The 20,593-nt window shown below is 36.2% G+C and overlaps 2 protein-coding genes across 2 annotated transcripts; one reads left to right on the plus strand and one right to left on the minus strand.

Annotated features, from left to right (window-relative positions):
• Nucleotides 1-1,610: 1,610 nt before the first annotated feature.
• LOC135687205 (BOS complex subunit ncln) lies at nt 1,611-19,107 on the minus strand. Its single transcript, XM_065203710.2, has 18 exons — nt 18,826-19,107; nt 16,535-16,725; nt 16,184-16,328; nt 15,737-15,831; nt 14,660-14,743; nt 14,229-14,302; nt 13,786-13,815; nt 13,350-13,438; nt 12,785-12,909; nt 8,678-8,689; nt 8,156-8,334; nt 7,511-7,592; nt 5,744-5,782; nt 5,157-5,264; nt 4,558-4,613; nt 3,840-3,893; nt 3,188-3,266; nt 1,611-2,067 (listed from the first exon to the last, which is right to left on the minus strand). The coding sequence occupies exons 1-18, from the start codon at nt 18,998-19,000 to the stop codon at nt 2,008-2,010; spliced, it is 1,677 nt and encodes a 558-aa protein (XP_065059782.2). The 5' UTR covers nt 19,001-19,107; the 3' UTR covers nt 1,611-2,007.
• Nucleotides 9,262-12,647, plus strand: LOC135685818 (zinc finger MYM-type protein 1). The gene is made up of 2 exons (XM_065201898.2): nt 9,262-9,928; nt 10,285-12,647. The coding sequence occupies exons 1-2, from the start codon at nt 9,671-9,673 to the stop codon at nt 12,424-12,426; spliced, it is 2,400 nt and encodes a 799-aa protein (XP_065057970.2). The 5' UTR covers nt 9,262-9,670; the 3' UTR covers nt 12,427-12,647.
• Nucleotides 19,108-20,593: the final 1,486 nt, after the last annotated feature.

A 20,593-nucleotide genomic window follows, 5' to 3' on the forward strand; every position in this document is an offset into this window, starting at 1 on the left:
ACCTGGAATGACGCATCATTGCTATATAGTCATTTGTAGCAGCATTACCACAAAGGAAGCAATATTTTTTCCACCTGAGCTCAGTAAAACGTGATTGCAGTCTTTCAGAACAATGTGTTGCAATAACATCGTAACTTTTTCAGAATTCCTTTCTTAGGTTAAGAAAGTCTCGACGACAGTTTTGATGAACTTAAACGTTACCAATTTGAGTTTTTTTAACTCTCTCTCTTGAATAATTGTCTAAATCAAGTCTTACGTGTCTTTCACTGTGCTTTATGACGTTTGAGGCCCCCTTTCATAACGTGTACTGCCTTTCCATTTTTAAATAATAGCTTGCATATCACAAATTTTTAGTTCACTAAATTGCTTAGCAGTTCTGCAATTTATCCAGAGAGTTTCCAGAAAGTGAGCCGTTCATTTGTACCAATTATTAGGAAATAATTACCTGTGTTGATATCTAAATCACAAAAGGACATTACATCTTTGGCTGGCATGTCCCCAATACCCAAAATAGCCCCTCCCCCGAGTAAATTGCTAAGGCATTGAGTAACTTTATGTACTCTAAAATATTGATAAATGTCCCTTGCTTATGGTGTGTTAACGAATATCGTAATTTGGCATTCAAAAACTGCCTGTCGGTTATAAAATTCCCACCCATGTTTTTAGGGAAATCAGAAAAAAACAAACGCGTAAAAAGACACGATTCGCGAGATGTTGCGTTTGATTTAACTGCAAAAAACATGATTCCACACGCTGCAAAATTTTAGAGCTTCACAGCTTAAAGAACATTTCTTTGATCTTATCATACTTCTTTATAATACACCGTGACACACGAGGACATAGGAGACAGGTTCGGAGAGACAGGTTCGGAGCAAATTTTATAACTTGACTGAAATCTTTCTCCGGCAAAGAAAAAAATTGAGCTCAAGCAACAAAATATAATCACATTGTAATATCTTCGACAATGAAAATACTATCTTGTATTTTCTATGAATGTCTTGTACCTTCTTTCAAAGGAGCAATTTGTTTTCGTATTTGTATTTCCACCTAGCATCCGAAGGTAGTTTTTTGGGCACTGAGAAGCTTCGTGATTCCTATAAGCCTGCAATTACAGAGAGCTGGCGACTCTCCACACTTTGGGTGAAGGTTTGGTCATGGCAGGGACTCGAACCACGGACCCTTGGGACTGTAGTCAGCGCAATGGTTTTTTAATGATTAATTAACAATACTGGAAAAAATATTCGAGGGACATTTTGCTCTCGACTACCAAGTTATCCACTTTTCTGAGAAATAAATATAAGATAAATTAAAGGGCACGTGTCGTGGACATGATTGGGTAATGCAAAAAACAATTATTATTTTTGCTTAGTACAAAGCATGAAATCGAGGATGAATTTTTACAACAGCAAAAATACAAGAAGCAGAAATGAAAAGTCACGAAACAATGAAATTCCAAGCGAAACGTTTTTGTTGTATTAGCCAAATGCTAACGCGACACATGGCCTTTGAAAGAGCTAAGTAACAAGGAATTTAGCAGCGCATACACTGAAATACGCTCATGAAAACGTTTGAAAAAATCAAAAGCTTGTTAAACAAGAAAAACACAGATATACAATGTTTAAAACTCATTGACTCGCAAAATGATGAACCACTTGAAAGAATGAGTTAACGATTATATAAAGTATCTGCTATGACGATGACAAAAAACATACTTTATAACTTTGTACAGAACATGAGGTGCATCACTAGAATATTAGCCTAATGTTGAAAACCGGATTGAAGCAGCATTCAAAGCACCAACGCTGTTAATTTCTGCAATGCATCAATCTCTGGCATGCATCAATCTCTGGCATGCATCAATCTCTGGCATGCATCAATCTCTGGCATGCATCAATCTCTGCACTGCATCAAATTCGTGTTTACTTTTCTATAAATTGCTTCACATTTAATGTTTCATCAGTTCGTCCTCTGGCATCTTGATGAAATGATTCTCGTCGATTTTTCAGTCTAGTGGCATTTCCCATTAGTAACAGGCTTCGGGAACAATTCAAGGAGAAGTGGAAAATTCTACGAGAAAAGAAGGTTATAAAAAACATTGAACGTCTTTTGGGAACGGGGGGTATCAACTTATTGTACACAAAAGGGGGATATCAGTTTCTTGTACACAAAAGGGGGATATCAATTTCTCAAGGGAGAGTTCGTTGAAGTGTTTGAAAATTGAAACAAGGAACTACAGGGAAAGCCCTTTCAAGTGATACGAGAAAGCCTGGACATCTCTTATAACCAAAACGGATGAGGTACCAGACAGTCAGTCGTTTTCAATTAAGCAAAGTTTCAAAAAAACACTTGAATGTGGGATTATTCGGGTTGAATGTGGGATTATTTGGAAGATGTGTTTGACATGCTTGGTTATCCTGTTTGCTAAAAACCAAACAGGGTTATAAAGGAGCATCGTCATTTACTTTACCGTGGTTTTGGCTCTGGATGAAATCAGGTTCAAACAGAAATTTGATACCACGGAACAGCGGTTATTAGGGTCTCAAGCCGTCGTTACTACAATCACGGACTAGAACCAATTAGATATATTTTTTTCAAAACGGGTAAAGAAACCTTCTCCCAGACCCACATGTCAATGCTGAAGCTGTCTAGCTTGTTCTTTGATGATACGGTTACATTCATTTTGGGAATACGGAGGGCAAGGCTATTTCTGTAATATTAATCTCTCGAATTTTCCAAAATTAAAATCTTTCACAACAATTTTGTCCATGACTGTAGCTCGTCTCAGAGACTTAAGATTCCCACAGAAAGCCAAATACTGAAGTCTTTTCAACTAACGTCAGTTGAATCCTTAGTCAAATACAAAAATTTTAAATCACACATATGAAACAATAATAAAGCTAAAAAGTGTGATTATAGCTTTATTCACAGCTCAGATTCAAATTCCGTTAATGTACAGAAAGCCTCTGTTAGCACTTTTCATGACAGAAGTTTAAGTCCAAATAACGAGAAAAGACGTCAGGAACCTTGCATATTATTCGCTAACACCATGTATTGTTGAATAGACTTTCTCCAATGAAGATGCTGATTCTTTCAAAGGAGTAGCATTCGTTTGATTAACAAAAAGCATTGTAACGCATTGTTTAATATAAACGCATTGTAAGATAGAGATAAAGGAGCCCAAACTCACCTCTATTAGGAGATAGACGACCCCTAGGTACATTGCGATGAACAATGCCAACAGAAGATCGAATAGGGCCGGTTTTACACTGTAAATGGAAACAAGAGGAGGTTGTCATGTTTGAAATGAAAAACGAAATTTTGAAGATATAAGAATGCAAGGAGATGCCTCTTGAAAAAGGCAGGGCAACGGCATCACAAACAGGATAAGAAAAGCGATAATCCTTTTTAAAACATACGCTACGTTTCAGGACAGCAGGGTACCCTGTGGTAAATTGGAGAAATACATGGGCGAAGAGAATCCATCAAGAAATAAAAACTGTGGCTGTTTTATAGCCTTACTTGAAATATCTCGTGGGCTTCTCGATACAGATGATTTGCTTTATAAGGATCTAATTTATCATATCAGATAGAAAAAAAATTAATGGACATATCCTAAATACAGTAAATAATAGGAACTGGAATGCCAAAACGAAACTCACAAAAATATATCGTTATCATAGAAAGTTTGAAGTTTGATTACAACGCGCGAAAATTGAAAATATGCAGTTGGTAAGAATCTGAGATAAAGAAGATGGTTTTCTTGAGGCAACTTCTATAGTCCCAATAACATACAGGAATATCACAAAGATGTTCAGTGGGGGAATATAATTAACACTGACCTGTAAACGGACATCTTTGCTTCAAAGTTGTCGTAAAAAGTGAACTCTGGGTCCCTGAAAAAGGAACAAAAACTCAAATAGCTCCAAGTGGACTAAAACAGTTAAAAATCGAGCGATGTAGAGCGAGAAGTGAAGCGATGTAGAGCGAGAAGTGAAGCGATGTTGCTTTCCAACTGTTCAAATGTACGCAACGAGAAAATTAAAAGGTTTCAAATACTCAAAGGATTGCGCAAAATACGTTGGGATGAAAAGAGTTTGTCATTACATTGAGTCTAAAGATGCAACATGCTTTATGCTTTAAGAGACAGCATTTTGAGCAAATCAGGTGTGGAAAAAACAAATGTATGCTGGGTGTTTCGTTATTAAAGATGATGAGACATTTTGAAATTTCTGCATCCTGTTGCAGGCTTTTCTTTATGGCGCCTGTTTGCACTAAAAGGTCAACCAAACATCGCTCAGCTAACATCGAGGGGGGGGGGGGGGCCGACCACCCCCCAATACTTAAGAGGACAATGGTCTTTTATTCCAAAACAATGGGAAATTTGACGCCATCTTATTATACAATAGGCTTGCCCCCCCAATACTTGACCAAGTGTCCGCCCCTGCAGTCAATACCTGCAAATACATTAGTAAATGATAAATACTAAATGATGGATACAACTAGGTATCATTTGGTCAGGTTAAAACTTAGAAATCCAAAAGATAAAAAAGAACAAACTTTTTGTCAGCTCGGGCGGTCATTCTTTTGACCTCTTTGACATATCTTGATAATATCTAAAGACATTAAGACTATGAATCAATATCAAGCCTTGAAAATCCGTTTGCAAGTCGGATAAACATCACAATAAGGACAAATAGTAAGTTGAAAAATATAGAATATACATAATCTTGCTAATGACAAAATTACTTTACTTTTAATGTAAAAATTGTGCAAATCTCTCCTTGAATTTTACGTAAATAAATAAATAAATAAATAAATAAATAAATAAATAAATAAATAAATAAATGAATGAATGAATAAATAAATAAATAAATAAATAAATAAATAAATAAATAAATAAATAAATAAATAAATAAATAAATAAATAAATAAAAGACATATTCAGTAGGAAGAGGCTGACAAGAGAAAATGTTTCCACAAAGCATGCTGCCCAATTTTAAATTCTTCACTTGTCCGCCACTGAACTCAAGGTTGTTACACGATTCGCATTTGTGTATATATACTTTTACAAAAATAAACATTTGCAAATTTATACAAAATTCATATACGCAAGATATTTGAAAAAATATAAACAAACAATAACAAGAAAGTAATACCTCTTCTGATGTTTTGAGAAAAGAGCTCTCTTTTGTTACCAGAAAGGCGCTTCTTGACTCACTTGTGATTTGGTGCAGCAAAGAGGACATAATGGCCCGGTCTGGTTCCTAAAGCAAATGACCAAGTTAGACTAAGCACAGGGTAAGGGCGCAAAAATCACAAAGAGAAATTGTTATGTTTATAAAAGTTTAATTCAGGTAAGCTTTACGAGTTTAAGAAGCTCTGCAGCTGAAGAAGTCACGTCAAAACTAAACAAGGGAATCAAACCAAGTCAGGAATAGCTGGATGGCGTTCCCTAGTCATTAAACAATTAAAGTAAAGAGGAGGAGAAAATTATGAAACAATGCAATAAGCAAGGAGAAAAGGGAATATTGCATCAGTCACGGACAATTGACGACAACAAAACGTCAACTGAGAAGTGGTGACTACATGCATGCTTCTATCACTGCTCCGTTTGGTAAAACTCACAAAATCAAAGTTGCACCAAAAGTAACAGTGAAGAGGTCCCGACACAAGTTATGGGATATTAACATGCGGAACAAAGTAATCAATTAAATGAAATAAGAAAAGACGACTTGCTATTTACCAATGATCCTGCAAGGATTTCGAGATGTTTTGACGCTGGCTGTAAAGAAAAGGAGAAAGAATTTGGAGCATCGAATAATATGTTTGATTCCATTTAAATGATGGTTGGCGAATTCAATCACGCGAGTTCATAACCACAATATAATCATGTGTATTTGAAGTATCTTGATGAAAAAACGTTTCAATTCCATTCACATATGGGGTGCTTTACATGTACACCTGAGGTCTCCCTCTGGAAACCGTGCTGATAAGTGGCTTAGCAAGGGGGAGGGGGAGGGGGGTTGTTAGGCGTTCTCCGTGCAAGGTATCTCATTAGAAAATGACTGATCTCATTAGAAAATGACTTATCTCATTAGAAAATGGCTTTGAAAAAAGCAACCATTCCACAGCATACTACTTAAAGCTTTTCTGTCTGACAATCCTCAGAGTATAAAACGTCAGAATAAGGGTCCGAAAGAACACGATGAACAAAATTGTTCATATTTTATTAGAATATATTTGAAAGACAGTGGTTTGATTGCTAAGATAAAGAGATACCACATCAACAACATCGAAGTGAACTGTGGAAGAACTAAGGTAAGGTAAGTATTTACAAGGCTTAGACAAGGTAAGTATTTACAAGGCTTAGACAAAGGTAAGTATTTACGAGGCTTAGACAAGGTAAGTATTTACAAGGCTTAGACAAGGTAAGTATTTACGAGGCTTAGACAAGGTAAGTATTTACAAGGCTTAGACAAGGTAAGTATTTACAAGGCTTTGACAAGGTAAGTATTTACAAGGCTTAGACAAGGTAAGTATTTACAAGGCTTAGACAAGGTAAGTATTTACAAGGCTTAGACAAGGTAAGCATTTACAAGGCTTAGACAAGGTAAGTATTTACAAGGCTTAGACAAGGTAAGATTTACAAGGCTTAGACAAGGTAAGTATTTACAAGGCTTAGACAAGGTAAGTATTTACAAGGCTTAGACAAGGTAAGTATTTACAAGGCTTAGACAAGGTAAGTATTTACAAGGCTTAGACAAGGTAAGTATTTACAAGGCTTAGACAAGGTAAGATTTACAAGGCTTAGACAAGGTAAGTATTTACAAGGCTTAGACAAGGTAAGATTTACAAGGCTTAGACAAGGTAAGATTTACAAGGCTTAGACAAGGTAAGATTTACAAGGCTTAGACAAGGTAAGTATTTACAAGGCTTAGACAAGGTAAGTATTTACAAGGCTCAGACAAGGTAAGTATTTACAAGGCTTAGACAAGGTAAGATTTACAAGGCTTAGACAAGGTAAGATTTACAAGGCTTAGACAAGGTAAGTATTTACAAGGCTTAGACAAGGTAAGTATTTACAAGGCTCAGACAAGGTAAGTATTTACAAGGCTTAGACAAGGTAAGTGTTTACAAGGCTTAGACAAGGTAAGATTTACAAGGCTTAGACAAGGTAAGATTTACAAGGCTTAGACAAGGTAAGATTTACAAGGCTTAGACAAGGTAAGTATTTACAAGGCTTAGACAAGGTAAGTATTTACAAGGCTCAGACAAGGTAAGTATTTACAAGGCTTAGACAAGGTAAGATTTACAAGGCTTAGACAAGGTAAGATTTACAAGGCTTAGACAAGGTAAGTATTTACAAGGCTTAGACAAGGTAAGTATTTACAAGGCTCAGACAAGGTAAGTATTTACAAGGCTTAGACAAGGTAAGTGTTTACAAGGCTTAGACAAGGTAAGATTTACAAGGCTTAGACAAGGTAAGTATTTACAAGCCATAAAAGTTTACCTTGCCAGAGTGATTGAATATATGCCTTGCCAAAACCTCCCCAACTATTTTCACATTTCTCTGCAAAACATTCACATCGACTCTAAAAAATAACAAATCTTCTCGTTGCAGTTTTCTTCCCTTACAGTTTCATTTTGTTAAACATTGCTAAGTGACTCAAACCGTTCCGATTTCAATTTGAAAATAAAAGCAATACACTTGTTTATTGCATTACAAAGCCTTTGAAAAAGCAACTATTTTCAAAATATTTCAAGTTTCATATGCAGTAAAAATGGAGACTGTGAATAAAGCTGCATATATTATCCGTGCATTGATGGGCTCCATCTTCACAAAACTCTGAAGATAACCGGCCTCGTTTCGAGACTTATGTGAAAATTACGTAATCAAGGCCTAGGGAGTTTTGGGCAGCGTTACGGTTCGCATAAAACTACTAGAATTTCATCAACTACAGATGATATCCCTGCTTAGGTCTCATTAAGGACCCATCCAAAACTTTCCATTATCGTAAACCTTCTTTGGATCTGTTTGGTTTGAACCACCTTTCAACTTCTTTCCACATTTACTTCTGCAGCTTTATAGAGATTTCCCCTTGGAAAAGAAATTCTCAACTAGAAAATATGCAAACAATTGCAGCCCTAAACTCACTTCTTACTGAACAAAGTCTTCCTATCGTGATCAGTTACAGACTCAAAACGAGAAATGGTTCCAGCTGGCAGCCGCCTTAGAGAGAACCTCTCGTGCTCCCAAGATAGCATTTCATCCGCAAGATTAATTCTTTTGTGCACCATATTAAATGTCACCTCTGGGTACATCTCTTTCACAAGCTGAAAAAAGGTAATCTACATAAGCGAGGATTTAATTCAAGAAAAATTAAAAATGAAAAGAGTTTTAGAAATTGGTGGCTTAGTTCTAATGCTTCAGGAGACTGGGCTTTGAAATGTACACAAGGTTAGGGCTAGACACAAAAACAAGTGACGCAACATACAGCAGTAATTCATTGCGATTTTTGTCCATACATTTTAAACATCTATTTCTTTTTGTGTTTAGAGAAGAAAGATATCTGACGAATCCAAACTATATATGGTAACGAACCACCTTGCCTATTTGAAATTACTTTGCTTAGAAACATAGAAATATAAAATTAACAAATAACAATTGACAACTCACCGATTTCATTTCCTAGAGGAAAAATAAAAGCAAAGCATTAGATTCGCAAGTTGAGACTTGATTCACACAATGATAAGAAAATAATGTTATTCTTGATACAAGCAAACCTACAAAGACTCATCATCTTGAAGAACCATTTTAAAGTTGGCTGGAGTCACGTGGACATATTATTTTGAGTCTTACCTCGTTTTTTGTCTCAGGGCATCAGTAGAAAAGGTTAAAAAAGTGGAAAAAAGTCTTTAAGGAACTGTCATTTTACATTGAATAAAAACAAAATAGTAAAATTAACTATTATTAAAGGTAACATATATTTCAAGGTTATTTTTCAATTAAATTAAAAACTGTTTCGTGAAGAGCTCTCCACGCTAGAATTATGCAAGCTTGGAGTCAGCAAAATACACTGATCAATTGGTGACCAGTTTCAAGGAGGCTCGAACATTGCTTTACTTGTTTCATGCAGTCCCGATATACCACAGAACATTAATGATGGCAGGATTATTTCTATCTTTATCATATCACTGTTTCAAGAGAAATCTTAGGTGCTGTACCCATCAGGGGCGGCGGGCAGTGGTAATAATGTTAATAGTCTATTACCAATTTTTTTTAAATAAAACTCTGATTATGTATACTAAAAACTATCATAAAAAAGTTAAAGGCAACCAACCGAATTCGTTTGCCTACCGAACTTAATTGAATCTCATGTTAAGAGCGCAAGCAATATGAATGAAACAAACTACTATTGTATTGCCAACAAAAACCATAATGAGCGTATTTATCTGTTATCAATGAGCATTTTGTCCAACGTCACGTTAATAGTTTCGCAATTTTATTACCACTAGCCTTGCGAAACAACCAGGCGGGTAATAACCCATTGATTCGGCTACTTTGTTTTCGTGAATAAAAACTGCACGCTTTTGCTTTGGAGGTAATAGTTCTCAAATTATCTTAACGTGGCCAGAGACTACTACGTAATCGGACCGATATCTTTTAAACATGAAGCGCTTATTAGCAAGCGATAGAACTAAACATCACTGGGATGTCCAGAAAGTTTTTTCACTCATTTCGTCGCAAGGAAAGTTAACTCATGAGCAACGTCTGGATATGAAAAAGAACGGTAGACCTTGCCCTAAAGTCGTGATAAAGAACAGATCCTGTGAGTCTGCTTATCAAGCATATCCATGGATGTGTGGAGATGAAGAAAAAAATACTTTTTTCTGTTGGCCTTGTTTAGTCATTGGTGACTTATCAACAGTAAGTTAGAAACAAATTACTTTTATATATAATATAAATTCAAATAAATCAAAATATTTCTGTCAGTCCTTTTCACAGAGCTCAGGATGGACAATGGTCATGAAAGGGGCTCTCATCGGCTCCCGTGTTAATAAAATTGCAGTTCTATTAACGAGCCTTTTAGCGGCTAAAAGAAAAGGCCATAAGCCGTCCAATTGAAATGTGTTGTATATAATTCGCAATGGATGACAGGAACAGAATTTGTTAAATCAATATTTTACCTACTATTTGTGGTAACATATTCAATATCAAGTAACATTTTAAGGGGTCTTTCAATGCAAAACATTCCAAATAAATTTAATTTCGTTTTTTTTCAGATGAAGAAAGTATCTTTCGTTCAGGAAAACGGATTTTGCTCAACAGGAGCAAATTTAGCCCATATTGCTAATCGTCATCAAGCCTCAAAGAAACATGTAGCAAATTACACGGCATACAAGCTCCTTGGAAATATCGATATTGCTTGTGCTCTTGATGAACAAAGGCAAAGAAAAGTTGCATGGCACAATCGCGATGCTTCAAGGTATTCTAAAATAATGAGGCATCATGTGGATATATCCTCGTTTCTAGCAGCCCAGGGCCTTGCATTCCGTGGCCACGATGAGTCAAGATCATCTTGTAACAGAGGCAATTTTCTTGAACTTTTAGAGCTGCTTGCCTGCTACAGTGACGATTTGCGATCATTTCTTGACAACGATAGAATAACATATACTTCTCATGGTCCACAAAATGAAATAATAGAGTGCTTATCAGAAGAAGTGAGGGGGGAAATTCAAAGAAGAATTGATGCATCTACATTCGTAGCTGTAATGATGGATGACAGTAGCGATGCTAGCAATGTGGAGCAAACAGTCGTTTCTGTGCGCCTTGTTTATGATGGGGAGGTTGAAGAGCATATGCTGGGTGTGGTGGATTGTTCAGATGATCAGTCTGTTGAAAACCTTACTTCCATACTGCTCAGCACACTGGAAAAATATAAAGTAATGCCAGCAACATGCAAAGAAAAAGTTATTGGGCAATCATATGATGGTGCAGCTGTTATGAGCGGCTCGCTTAATGAGGTGCAAAAAAAAGTGCAGGAACATTGTCCATTCGCTTTTTACAATCATTGCGTGGCTCATAGAATGTCACTTTGTGCTGCACAGTCAGCAATGAAAATTCCGAAAATTGCAAAATTCTTCGGTATTGTTGACAAGTTGATAACATTTTTTAGAAACAGCCCAAAGAGAACAACGAGTCTTGGCCACAATCTCCCAAAACCAGGCGATACACGCTGGCTCTCCCGTGATACGGCTATAAGCGCTATCGATACTCATTACGAAGCGATTGGAACAGCTTTCTATGAAATATCGCATGATGTAAAAGAGAAGACTGAAACACAAGCGAATGCAAGGGGTTTTGGTACTCAAATGCAGGATGTGGAATTTGTTTACTTTCTGAAACTTTACAGAAAGATTTTTGAGTTGAGCACCCCGATAGTCACCGTGATGCAGAAACCCTCTTTGGACCCTGTTCAACTGAGGTCAATGATAAACGATTTTGTAAACCTTTTATCCATTTTTAATTTCAGTCAGGTCTGGGAGGACACTTTGCTTGCTGACCCTAACTTTCCAAGCGTTAGAGCAAGAACAGGATGGAGGGCAATGGATCAAGAAATAAATGGCTCACAAAGTAGCTGGAGATCGACTTTGGAAAACAATGCAAGACAAGTTTGCCAGTCTTTTGTCGAACAAATAAACTGGAGGTTTGATAATTTGGATCATTTTAAGTGGATTGATTTGATACACCCAAGCAAATTTGATGAAAGGAGGAAAGCATCTGCTGCTAACCAGCGAGCATTAATCAATGAGCTGAAAAACCTGTATCCATTTGCTGTTACAGATCCGATTGCCGTTGAAAACAACATTGAAATCTTGTACGGAAATAGTGAAATATTGACACTACTTAACAATGCAGTGTGCAAGGGAGATGCTGTAGTCGCCAAGAAAAAGGAAAGTCGAAGGAAGCATTTAACGGAATCCGAGGAAATAGCATTGGATATTGCGGTAGAAAGTGAGGCATTAGACGATGTTGAAGAAAAAGACGAATTTGAGATCGAAAGTAAACAAGGTCTTGACTTAGATTCAGTAAAGGAAGGGTACGCCGGTTTACAGGATCTACTGTCCGTGATAAAGGATGCCGAGCTCGAAGAAGCCATACCTCAAGTTATGACATTATTGAAGTTAGCAGCCGTAACACCTCTCACCAGCGTGCACGGCGAGCGTGTTTTTAGTCGTATGAAACGTGTCATTTCGGATTCAAGGTCAAGAATGAAGCAAAGCAGAAATGAACAACTTTTACTTTTGCAAGTAGAACATAAAATTTTACGACATTTGAATGCAATGCCTAATTTTAAAGAAAACGTTATCGCACGATTTAAATCATATAATGCACCACGTTTTGAAAGATTTTCCAAAAAATAGATTATAAATGTATTGCATTTTTTATAAATGTGGTTCTTTTTACATAAATTTTTACTTCATTTAGAGAAATGCATTTTTTAGTTTTATCATCTGTCTTTTGATCACTTGCAAAAGCGAACGGCCCCTTACATCTAGCTTTTTCTTGGTGCCCAGTTTCATTCCCGTTTTTATAGAAATGAATCATAGAAGCTATTACCAACTCTATAGCTCTGCGCACCGCCCCTGGTACCCATGTATTTCAAAGAACAAGAAATGCCTGTTTGAATAACGAGTTTGAGAAATCGTGAATGATTGAAACTGATTTGGATAGCTACAAACGAATACAACGGGATCAGCCAATAAGCAAAATATAACCAACCTCCATAACTTGATATGCAGTGCTCCCTTCCTTCGGTGGTTTTGAAACGTGGAAATTCAAGCTTGTTCCTCCTCCCAATGAATCAAGACACAGGACATAGTCTACTTCTGATAGCAGGCTGATTTCTGCAACAAAGGAATCGATTGCTTCACAAATATTAGCAGTTGTTTAAAAAGTTTAGATTTATACGCAATCAGGATACAAGGGAAAGCTTTGTTGCAGTATTGGATAGCGATATAAGCAACTGAGGGACACGAAAGAAATCAGGTGCTTGAATCTATCATTGCTTCGTTTGGTAAAATGTCCCAAACAAAAGTCCACTGACAGCAACAGTGGGACAATAAAAAGAGCCTATTGGGCAGTGAGTGGGTTGGAAATATATTTGCTTGAAACATATGCTATCATTTAATTCCAATATTTTACTAGAACGAATAAACAAACTTTTCTCTTATGTATCCAATATGCAAACAAAAAACCATGTTGGAGACACAGAGGGAAGCGATGGTCAAAAGGAGAGATGCACAAAGATGGCTTTAAGATATACAAAAACAAACAGTCTAGAAACCTGATGACTCTAAGTTTTCATCAATAAACCGTCTGGTGCCTTGGTAATTAAACTTGCCACCACCGGAGAGGAAAAATAACAAATTGTATCTGGGCAAGTTAAGAAAGAAAATCGAACTATATCACAATTAAAGACACAAGTGTAACAGTTGTGACTTCACACGGCAGCTAATTTAGAAAAAAATGACAAAACTACACAAGAATGGACAATTCAAGCAAAGTTGAGCCCTGTTTGCAAAGTTTACATGGGACGTTTTCCTCAAATCATAAGTGACTCTAGAGGGTCCAATTTCATTACGAATGATCCATGCACAAATAAATGCAAACATTCATAACTATAAACATATAAATTGGCTATCATAAAAAGCTTTGAAAATATGAATCGCCACAATATCAAACTGTGTAAATTGTAATATAACAAATTGAGGAAAGGATACTTTGCATGTGTACTGCTTTGTGAATACAGCCTAAAATATGAACAAGAAACAAGCTTAAGTAATAGATTTCATGGTAACTCTATTCAATAATAAGAAGGACATTCAAAGAGACAAAACCCAACCAGCTAGAAAATGTCATTGGTTGTTGGCCCAATCATTTGGAAAATCTCAATCAGAGGCAAGGCCAACATGCCTTCTAAAATGCATGTTATTAAGAGGGTTTTCAACAGAACACATTGTTCAAAGAGGAGACATTTTGTGGAATGGGGCTTGAAAACATCCAAACATGGAGTATGCCACTTCTTCAGTTCCCGGCATTTACCAAAAATTGTTATCAAGGAAGCCAAAGCTAAAATTGCATTCATCTGATGAAACCAAATTCAGAAACAGAAAGAATAATATACTTAACAGAAGACAAGTAAAATTTTTGCCTGGGGACTTACTTTGAAAACAGCCTGGCAAGCTCAAACAAAGCCACAGCACCACTACCATTGGCATCTGGACCATTTGCAAGTTTCTGAAAAATCAAAACTAAAATTTCAAACTTCTTTCATCACTTGCATGACTTTATAATAACAACAGGTGGCAAAAGTCTACCATCCTTCTGTGTTAGAAAATGAGATAAATGGTAGCATGTGGAAAAACTTAATTCAATCATAGATTCTAGCTCTTCATAACAAATTTAGAAACATGGCTAAAACTGAGCAAAAATAATTTTTGTCTTTTAAAATAAATGATTGTAAGACTTTTAACTGACTTAGACTAATGAATGACTTCCCTGTAATAGTGTAGCATATAAAGTACAAACTGGTATTTCTTATCAATTCTTGAAGATTTTGATTTAACTACTAACAGCCTCAAAATAAAAACTTACAGGGATCATGCCCAAACTGTCATAATGAGCCACAATGGCAATAGTAGGAAGTTGATCTTCTAAGCCTTGACCAGGAAGTTTTCCCTATAAGCAGAAACAAAATATCCTTCACATTGTATGAAAAACAAAGAACAATTTTCTCTGAAACTATGCAAGATACTGAAACCAAAATTTCACAGTTTATTCTTTAAGGTAGGGCAAGTTAAAATATAGTCAGCAGTTGAGAAAATCATATTTGGTTCATGTTTTGTTTACAATTGAATTGTCAGTTTTCATTTTGCAGCTCAATTTTTTTCCCCCGCAACATTTATAATAATCTTGCATTTTTGCATCTAGTTAATGTCTTCATTGCCAAAAAGTGTTAATTTTTCAGAGTGCATCAAAATTTTGACACAAAATGAAAAGCTTAAATTTTCTTAGCCAAGCAAAGGTTCCATGTCAACCTTACAAACGGTGTTATGATTTGACCAGTTCTACATAGGACGATATTTGAAAATGGTTTACTGGATTAGCTGAGAATCAAAATCAGATTCATTCGAATCTGTTCGCAACAGGGCTTAAAAATCTGTATGCTTTTTGTTAAATTATTTTGTTTTAAGGAAACTTCTTCAAAATTCAGTAAACATTATTTAGTTGTATGAAAACCTCAAACTCTTTTTCAAACAGTGATACACCCTTTCAAATACAAACATGACATTTGAAATGCTATCAGGTCTTCGTAAAAATCATAAGGTCATTTCATTTCATTTCATTTCATGGATCAAACGCCATCGCACACCATAACATGCCTAAACTTTTCATGGAAGTAAGTTACCAGCACACCGCCAAATATCATATTTCCAGGACTGTCTGTGACTGTTAAAGAAAGCATTAACATCTTCATGGTTTCAATCATAATTACAGTGGAGGCTAACAATGACTCTTTGTAAAATGCTTTAATATTGATTGCAACATTTAGATGCAAATGATTAAGACCTCATATATATATAAGACTTTATATATATATACTTTAACAATGCTGTCAAGAAACAACTAATTTAACAAGACTAGCAGAAACCAAGAGGCACTGAGGCCTACCTGCAAACTGATGATTGGAAAATCTGGAAGCTGCTTTGACTCTGATGCTGAAGACACCAAATGATATGCACTGGCTGATGCGATGGTTGTGAGAGCTAACAAAAATAAATTATCTCAGTAGTTTGTTACTGATAAAACCAGTAAACAATCTGAAACCCAGCCACTGAATTGTGCAATTTAATCTGTTTTAATTTTTGTGAACACAAGGTTGTACAAAAAATAAATTGCCTCCACCATCATAAATTCTCAATCAGAATTAATAAACATGATGTAACATTCACTTACTGTTCTATTTAGTTATTCCAAAGGTCCAACTCATTACTTGATTGAGAAAGAGAGCTATACATATTTTATGAAGAACAGTATATATCCAAGAGATAGAAAATAGTTGGCAATAAGAAGTCAAAGGAGTAAAAGCACTTTTGGAAGAACTTGGTGGTAACTAACCTTTCAATGCAGAAGTGGCGGCATCGCTTGTGATTGACGCAGTCACCTTCTCATAGAGTTCCAGCAAGTCTTTGCTTTCATGTGCAAAGTACACAGGGATGGGCACATCTGTTTCCAGAAACTGAATCTCTAGTTGCTGATAATACTATGAAAAGAAAAAAGAGTAATACAAGAATGATGTTCTGTGTAAATAAAAATGAAAAGTAAACTGTCCATGACAGGTATTCCTGGAAAATACACTTATCAACTTCATTTGGCATAGTACTCCAATTCCTGCTCATATCTCGATGTATCTCTGTACAATGTTAATTTCAGAATGTTAAAACGCTGGAAATCAACTTTGATACTCACAATTCTGTCATCTTCAGAAATGTCAGGATATTTGCTTGGCAGCAGTACAAGAAGAGCCGAGAGGCCATCATTTATCTTTGATTTCAACCTGTCTATAGTGACTTCTGATAGCTTTGCAACAGCACAACGTCTTGCTAGGTTATTTGATGAAAATGGTCTTGCTTCCAGATTGACTAAAGCACTTCTTGATCCTAGGTAGGACAAAGAGAATGATGCACTTAATCTTAAATGAATTAACACGTTGAGTAGAGTTTGAAGGGAATTTACAAGAATTTGCAAAATAGCAATTTGCCCCTACATATCTCTTCATCTATAAATGTTGCCTATTCTCCAGCTGGAAAAACTTGCATATGCTTCCAGGCACGCTGGTTTTTTTGCACGTGCACCTGGCCCACCATGTATATAATACTAGGGCCAAGTCATCATTGCTTGCAGTTCCCCAGGGGGTCACTTGAACTACTTTACAAAGGGGTACATCCAGACTTACTCACCGTTCTCAGGTGAGAACGTCATTTTTTCTCGAAAAATGAAATTGCAAAAATCAAGGTTTAATTATTCAATTTTACACCCAAGAAAACCATTTACTTCTTGTTTGTCTTGTGAATTACAGAGAGTCAGAGAGTTAATTGGTACAAGTATTATTACAGAATTTTAAAAATCCCTCAATTTTTTAAAGCTGCATGTTATTGTCTGTTAAATGGCAAAATATTGGCTGTCCACATTTTCCTGAGAATTATGCCACTGAAATTCAAAAATAAATTGAAATACGCCAGTTTAACAATAGTAGTATGACTAGCCACTGACACACCAAAAATTTGCCAGATGCAACTTATTTTGTTTCAGTTCGAAAATATACACACACACAGAAGGCCTAGATTTTCTAAGGTATTCTTCTTTCATTTTCAAAGTAGAAATGCTTGAAGCTTCTCATGGTAGCAATTGATTAAACATTTTCAGCCTTTTCCTTTCTTAAGACAATCAGAGTTATCAATTGTTTGTTCTTATTTGGTATTGGTTAGTGAAAAGGCTCTGATTTTATTTCATGTTGCAGACCAATCAATACTATTATTTACATGTTTTCATTTCCAATGAACACTTCTGTTCTTCTTCCATGTTGGCGTTGAAAACATTCATTGCCTTTGCTTGGTCTGAAGTATGCTCCATTTGATGTAGCTTATACCCTCTTTAGCAACAAATACTGTCCTTCTGCCACAGAATTCTTTGTTGAATTCAATAAATTTGATTCAATTTCAAAGTACTCACAAAATGTTCCAACTTGCTTAATTAATCTTTGTTCCAACTTGTCAAAGTACTCACAAAATGTTCCTTGTCAAAATGTTTAATGTGCTTTTAATCTTTTTTATGGTACACTGTTTCATTTACTAGAAATACTCTTTGAAAAAGTAAGAACCTGGGCAACCGACTAGCTAAAACCTCTCAGCCAGTAGTAAACCTTAATTTCAAGTGGAAAACATGCACTGTGCAATTAGAAAAGATGAGAGCATGCATGAAAATACTACTCCAGTTTGTGCTTTTCTGAGCAAAAATCCTTAGATGTGTTTTCTGCTATTCTAAAAAATTTGAAAAAATAAATTCTCGATTCTGGATTCTGATTTGAGTGCTGAATTCTGTGAAAAATTAAGAAACTTCTAGTACTGAAAAATTTTAAAAGTCTTTTTATGTTAATAAAAGTGTAGTGGATATGATCCACTTTTTGTGAAAGGAAGCTTCTCGGACATTTGAAAGGGCATGGTCCCTTCTTTCTTGGTGAGAACATCACCAAGACCATCTGCACCTGGGTCCATCTGATAATTATATGGGTAAAAATGTTCCCTGTGATCAGATATATAATATTGGGACCTGATTTACTGTATGCTATTAACAATATGCCTTTTTGACACTGATGGGTTCAACAAACACGTAACAATATCAAAAACAGGAACAAAAGAACAGATAGGTTTAAACTGATTAGACAACATAGCAATTTAATATGACTAGTGGTATCTAATGTGCTCAACAACAAGATTTTGTATTTTGATATTTTGGGATCTTATCGACACTTTTAAGCTAATAATTATGGATCTGCTAAATTTGTTTTTGATTGTTTTAGGTAAACTTTGATAATCGGGGATGGACCTCCCCGTATATAAAAAGTCTGAGTAACTCCCCTGGTCTTCTTCTTGGAGTTTAATTGCTAGCATGGGCATCATTAAATATTTCTGAAGAAGTAAAAATGTCAACATGCAAAGAAATGCTTTCCAGGCGCCAAAGAAAGTCGTTTAAATACTCACCGTATTTTGTGCCGTGCAAATCATACTGGTGCATTCTGAACACTGGAAACTCCTGAATGCCATAGACGGGGGATATTTGTGATGTGAATAGAACGAAGGGTAAAAACAGGAGGAGACACACTGGAGCTGGCAGCCCTCTTAAAAACTCTACTATGTCAGGAGTTTCACCCAACATTTTGCTGTTATTTCTCTTGTTCTCGAGCGAAAAGGTTGAGATCCAGGTGAAAAGAGAGCCACTGACCTCTTCAGCGCGTGGTGAGTGAACGAGAAGGAGGTACTTCATAAACCTTGCACAAAATAAAAAAGTCCGAAGGCATTCACAGGGCTGCAAAGCTAAGAGGACAGTCCAGACCAGAGGCTAGAATTTACGACACCAACTTTTTCTGATGTAGTTTTCGGCGTAGATTGCGAATTTGAATGTTGATCAAGTGCATGAGGGGGCGTTTCCGAGAAACAGGGGCTCAAACCCCAAAAACTAGGAGTGATTGTTTTCTCAGGTACTGACTTCTTGTGGTGATTTTAATGCCAGTTAAAACATGATTGGCTCTTTATTAGTGAATTTTGTCACTATGTAGTGATTTTAATATTGTAAATTAGGCCATATTCCTACATCATGCCATCACCATGACATCCACCTACGTCATTCATAGCATCACCTAGCACAGGACATTCCCTTCACCATTGATCACACGTTCACACATCTATGTCATGCTGATTTCTTCCCAAGTCTAGACCTTTCCTTCTCCATTGCATCATCATTACATCATCACAACACATCATTACTCAGCACATTTATTTTGTATATAAGTTAGTTAATTTGTATGTAAGTTAGTTCAGTTCAGTTCACATCAGAGTTCAGGGGCGAAACTACTGGGGGGGTATAGGGGGGTGCTGCACCCCCCAATCTTTAAAATAGCAGATTTTGTCGGGCAAATTTATTGCTGCCAGTGTATCTGTCCGGCAAATCTGGAAATTTTCTTTATGTCACACTTTTATTGCTACTTTTTGCCCTAGCTTGGTTTTTTAATTCATGGTCTTTTCCCCCATCTTTTTTTCAATCTCCTCCCAGTTGGGAAAACAAAACAGAAACGAGGCTAGGAACAGCAACATATATACATTTCTGTTTTTTTGTCCACCGATCAGCGCTTTCGTCTCGAGCTCGACACGCACATGTTTATCTTCGCCTTGAGATGAAGTCTGAAGTATTGATCGACAGCGAAAGTATAGACGGAAAGTAAAGTGTGTTTGATGCGAGAAAGAAATGAACACTGTGCATACCCCTCCCCCTACTATTTGCAAACCAAGAGAGCTTTTTTCAAAATTCTTTGTTGTGATTTCTAAATTTTCCCTTGACAAGCCCCCGCCCCCCTTTCCATTCTGCCTCGGAGCCCATGGAACACTGACAGTTTTAGAAGCATCATAAATCAAAGCATGAAGGATATACCACCTCGGAATACGATGATGAGAAAAATCAAGCAATACTTTCTTTTCCAAATGTATGAAATTTTTATCATACATTCATAAGGAGTTACACTTAGAGTTCGAAAGTATTGCACCCTTCGCAAAAACACAAAAATTGAGCTTTAATGTTAGGTGTACCTGTAAAATACCTCTAATAAAAAACTTTCCTTTGCTTGAGGGATTTTGTTATGGTGAATTTAGAGATACGTACTTTGTGTTTGGGTGTCTAAAAATGTTGAAATTACTTCCGGAGCAACCGAAAATTGAAAATGAAACTCAGAAAATGCTCTTTTTTGTTGAAACAATG

The sequence above is a fragment of the Rhopilema esculentum genome, chromosome 20 (assembly GCF_057945365.1).
Source record: "Rhopilema esculentum isolate cy_ngs chromosome 20, ASM5794536v1, whole genome shotgun sequence".
Classification (NCBI taxonomy): Eukaryota; Metazoa; Cnidaria; class Scyphozoa; order Rhizostomeae; family Rhizostomatidae; genus Rhopilema; species Rhopilema esculentum.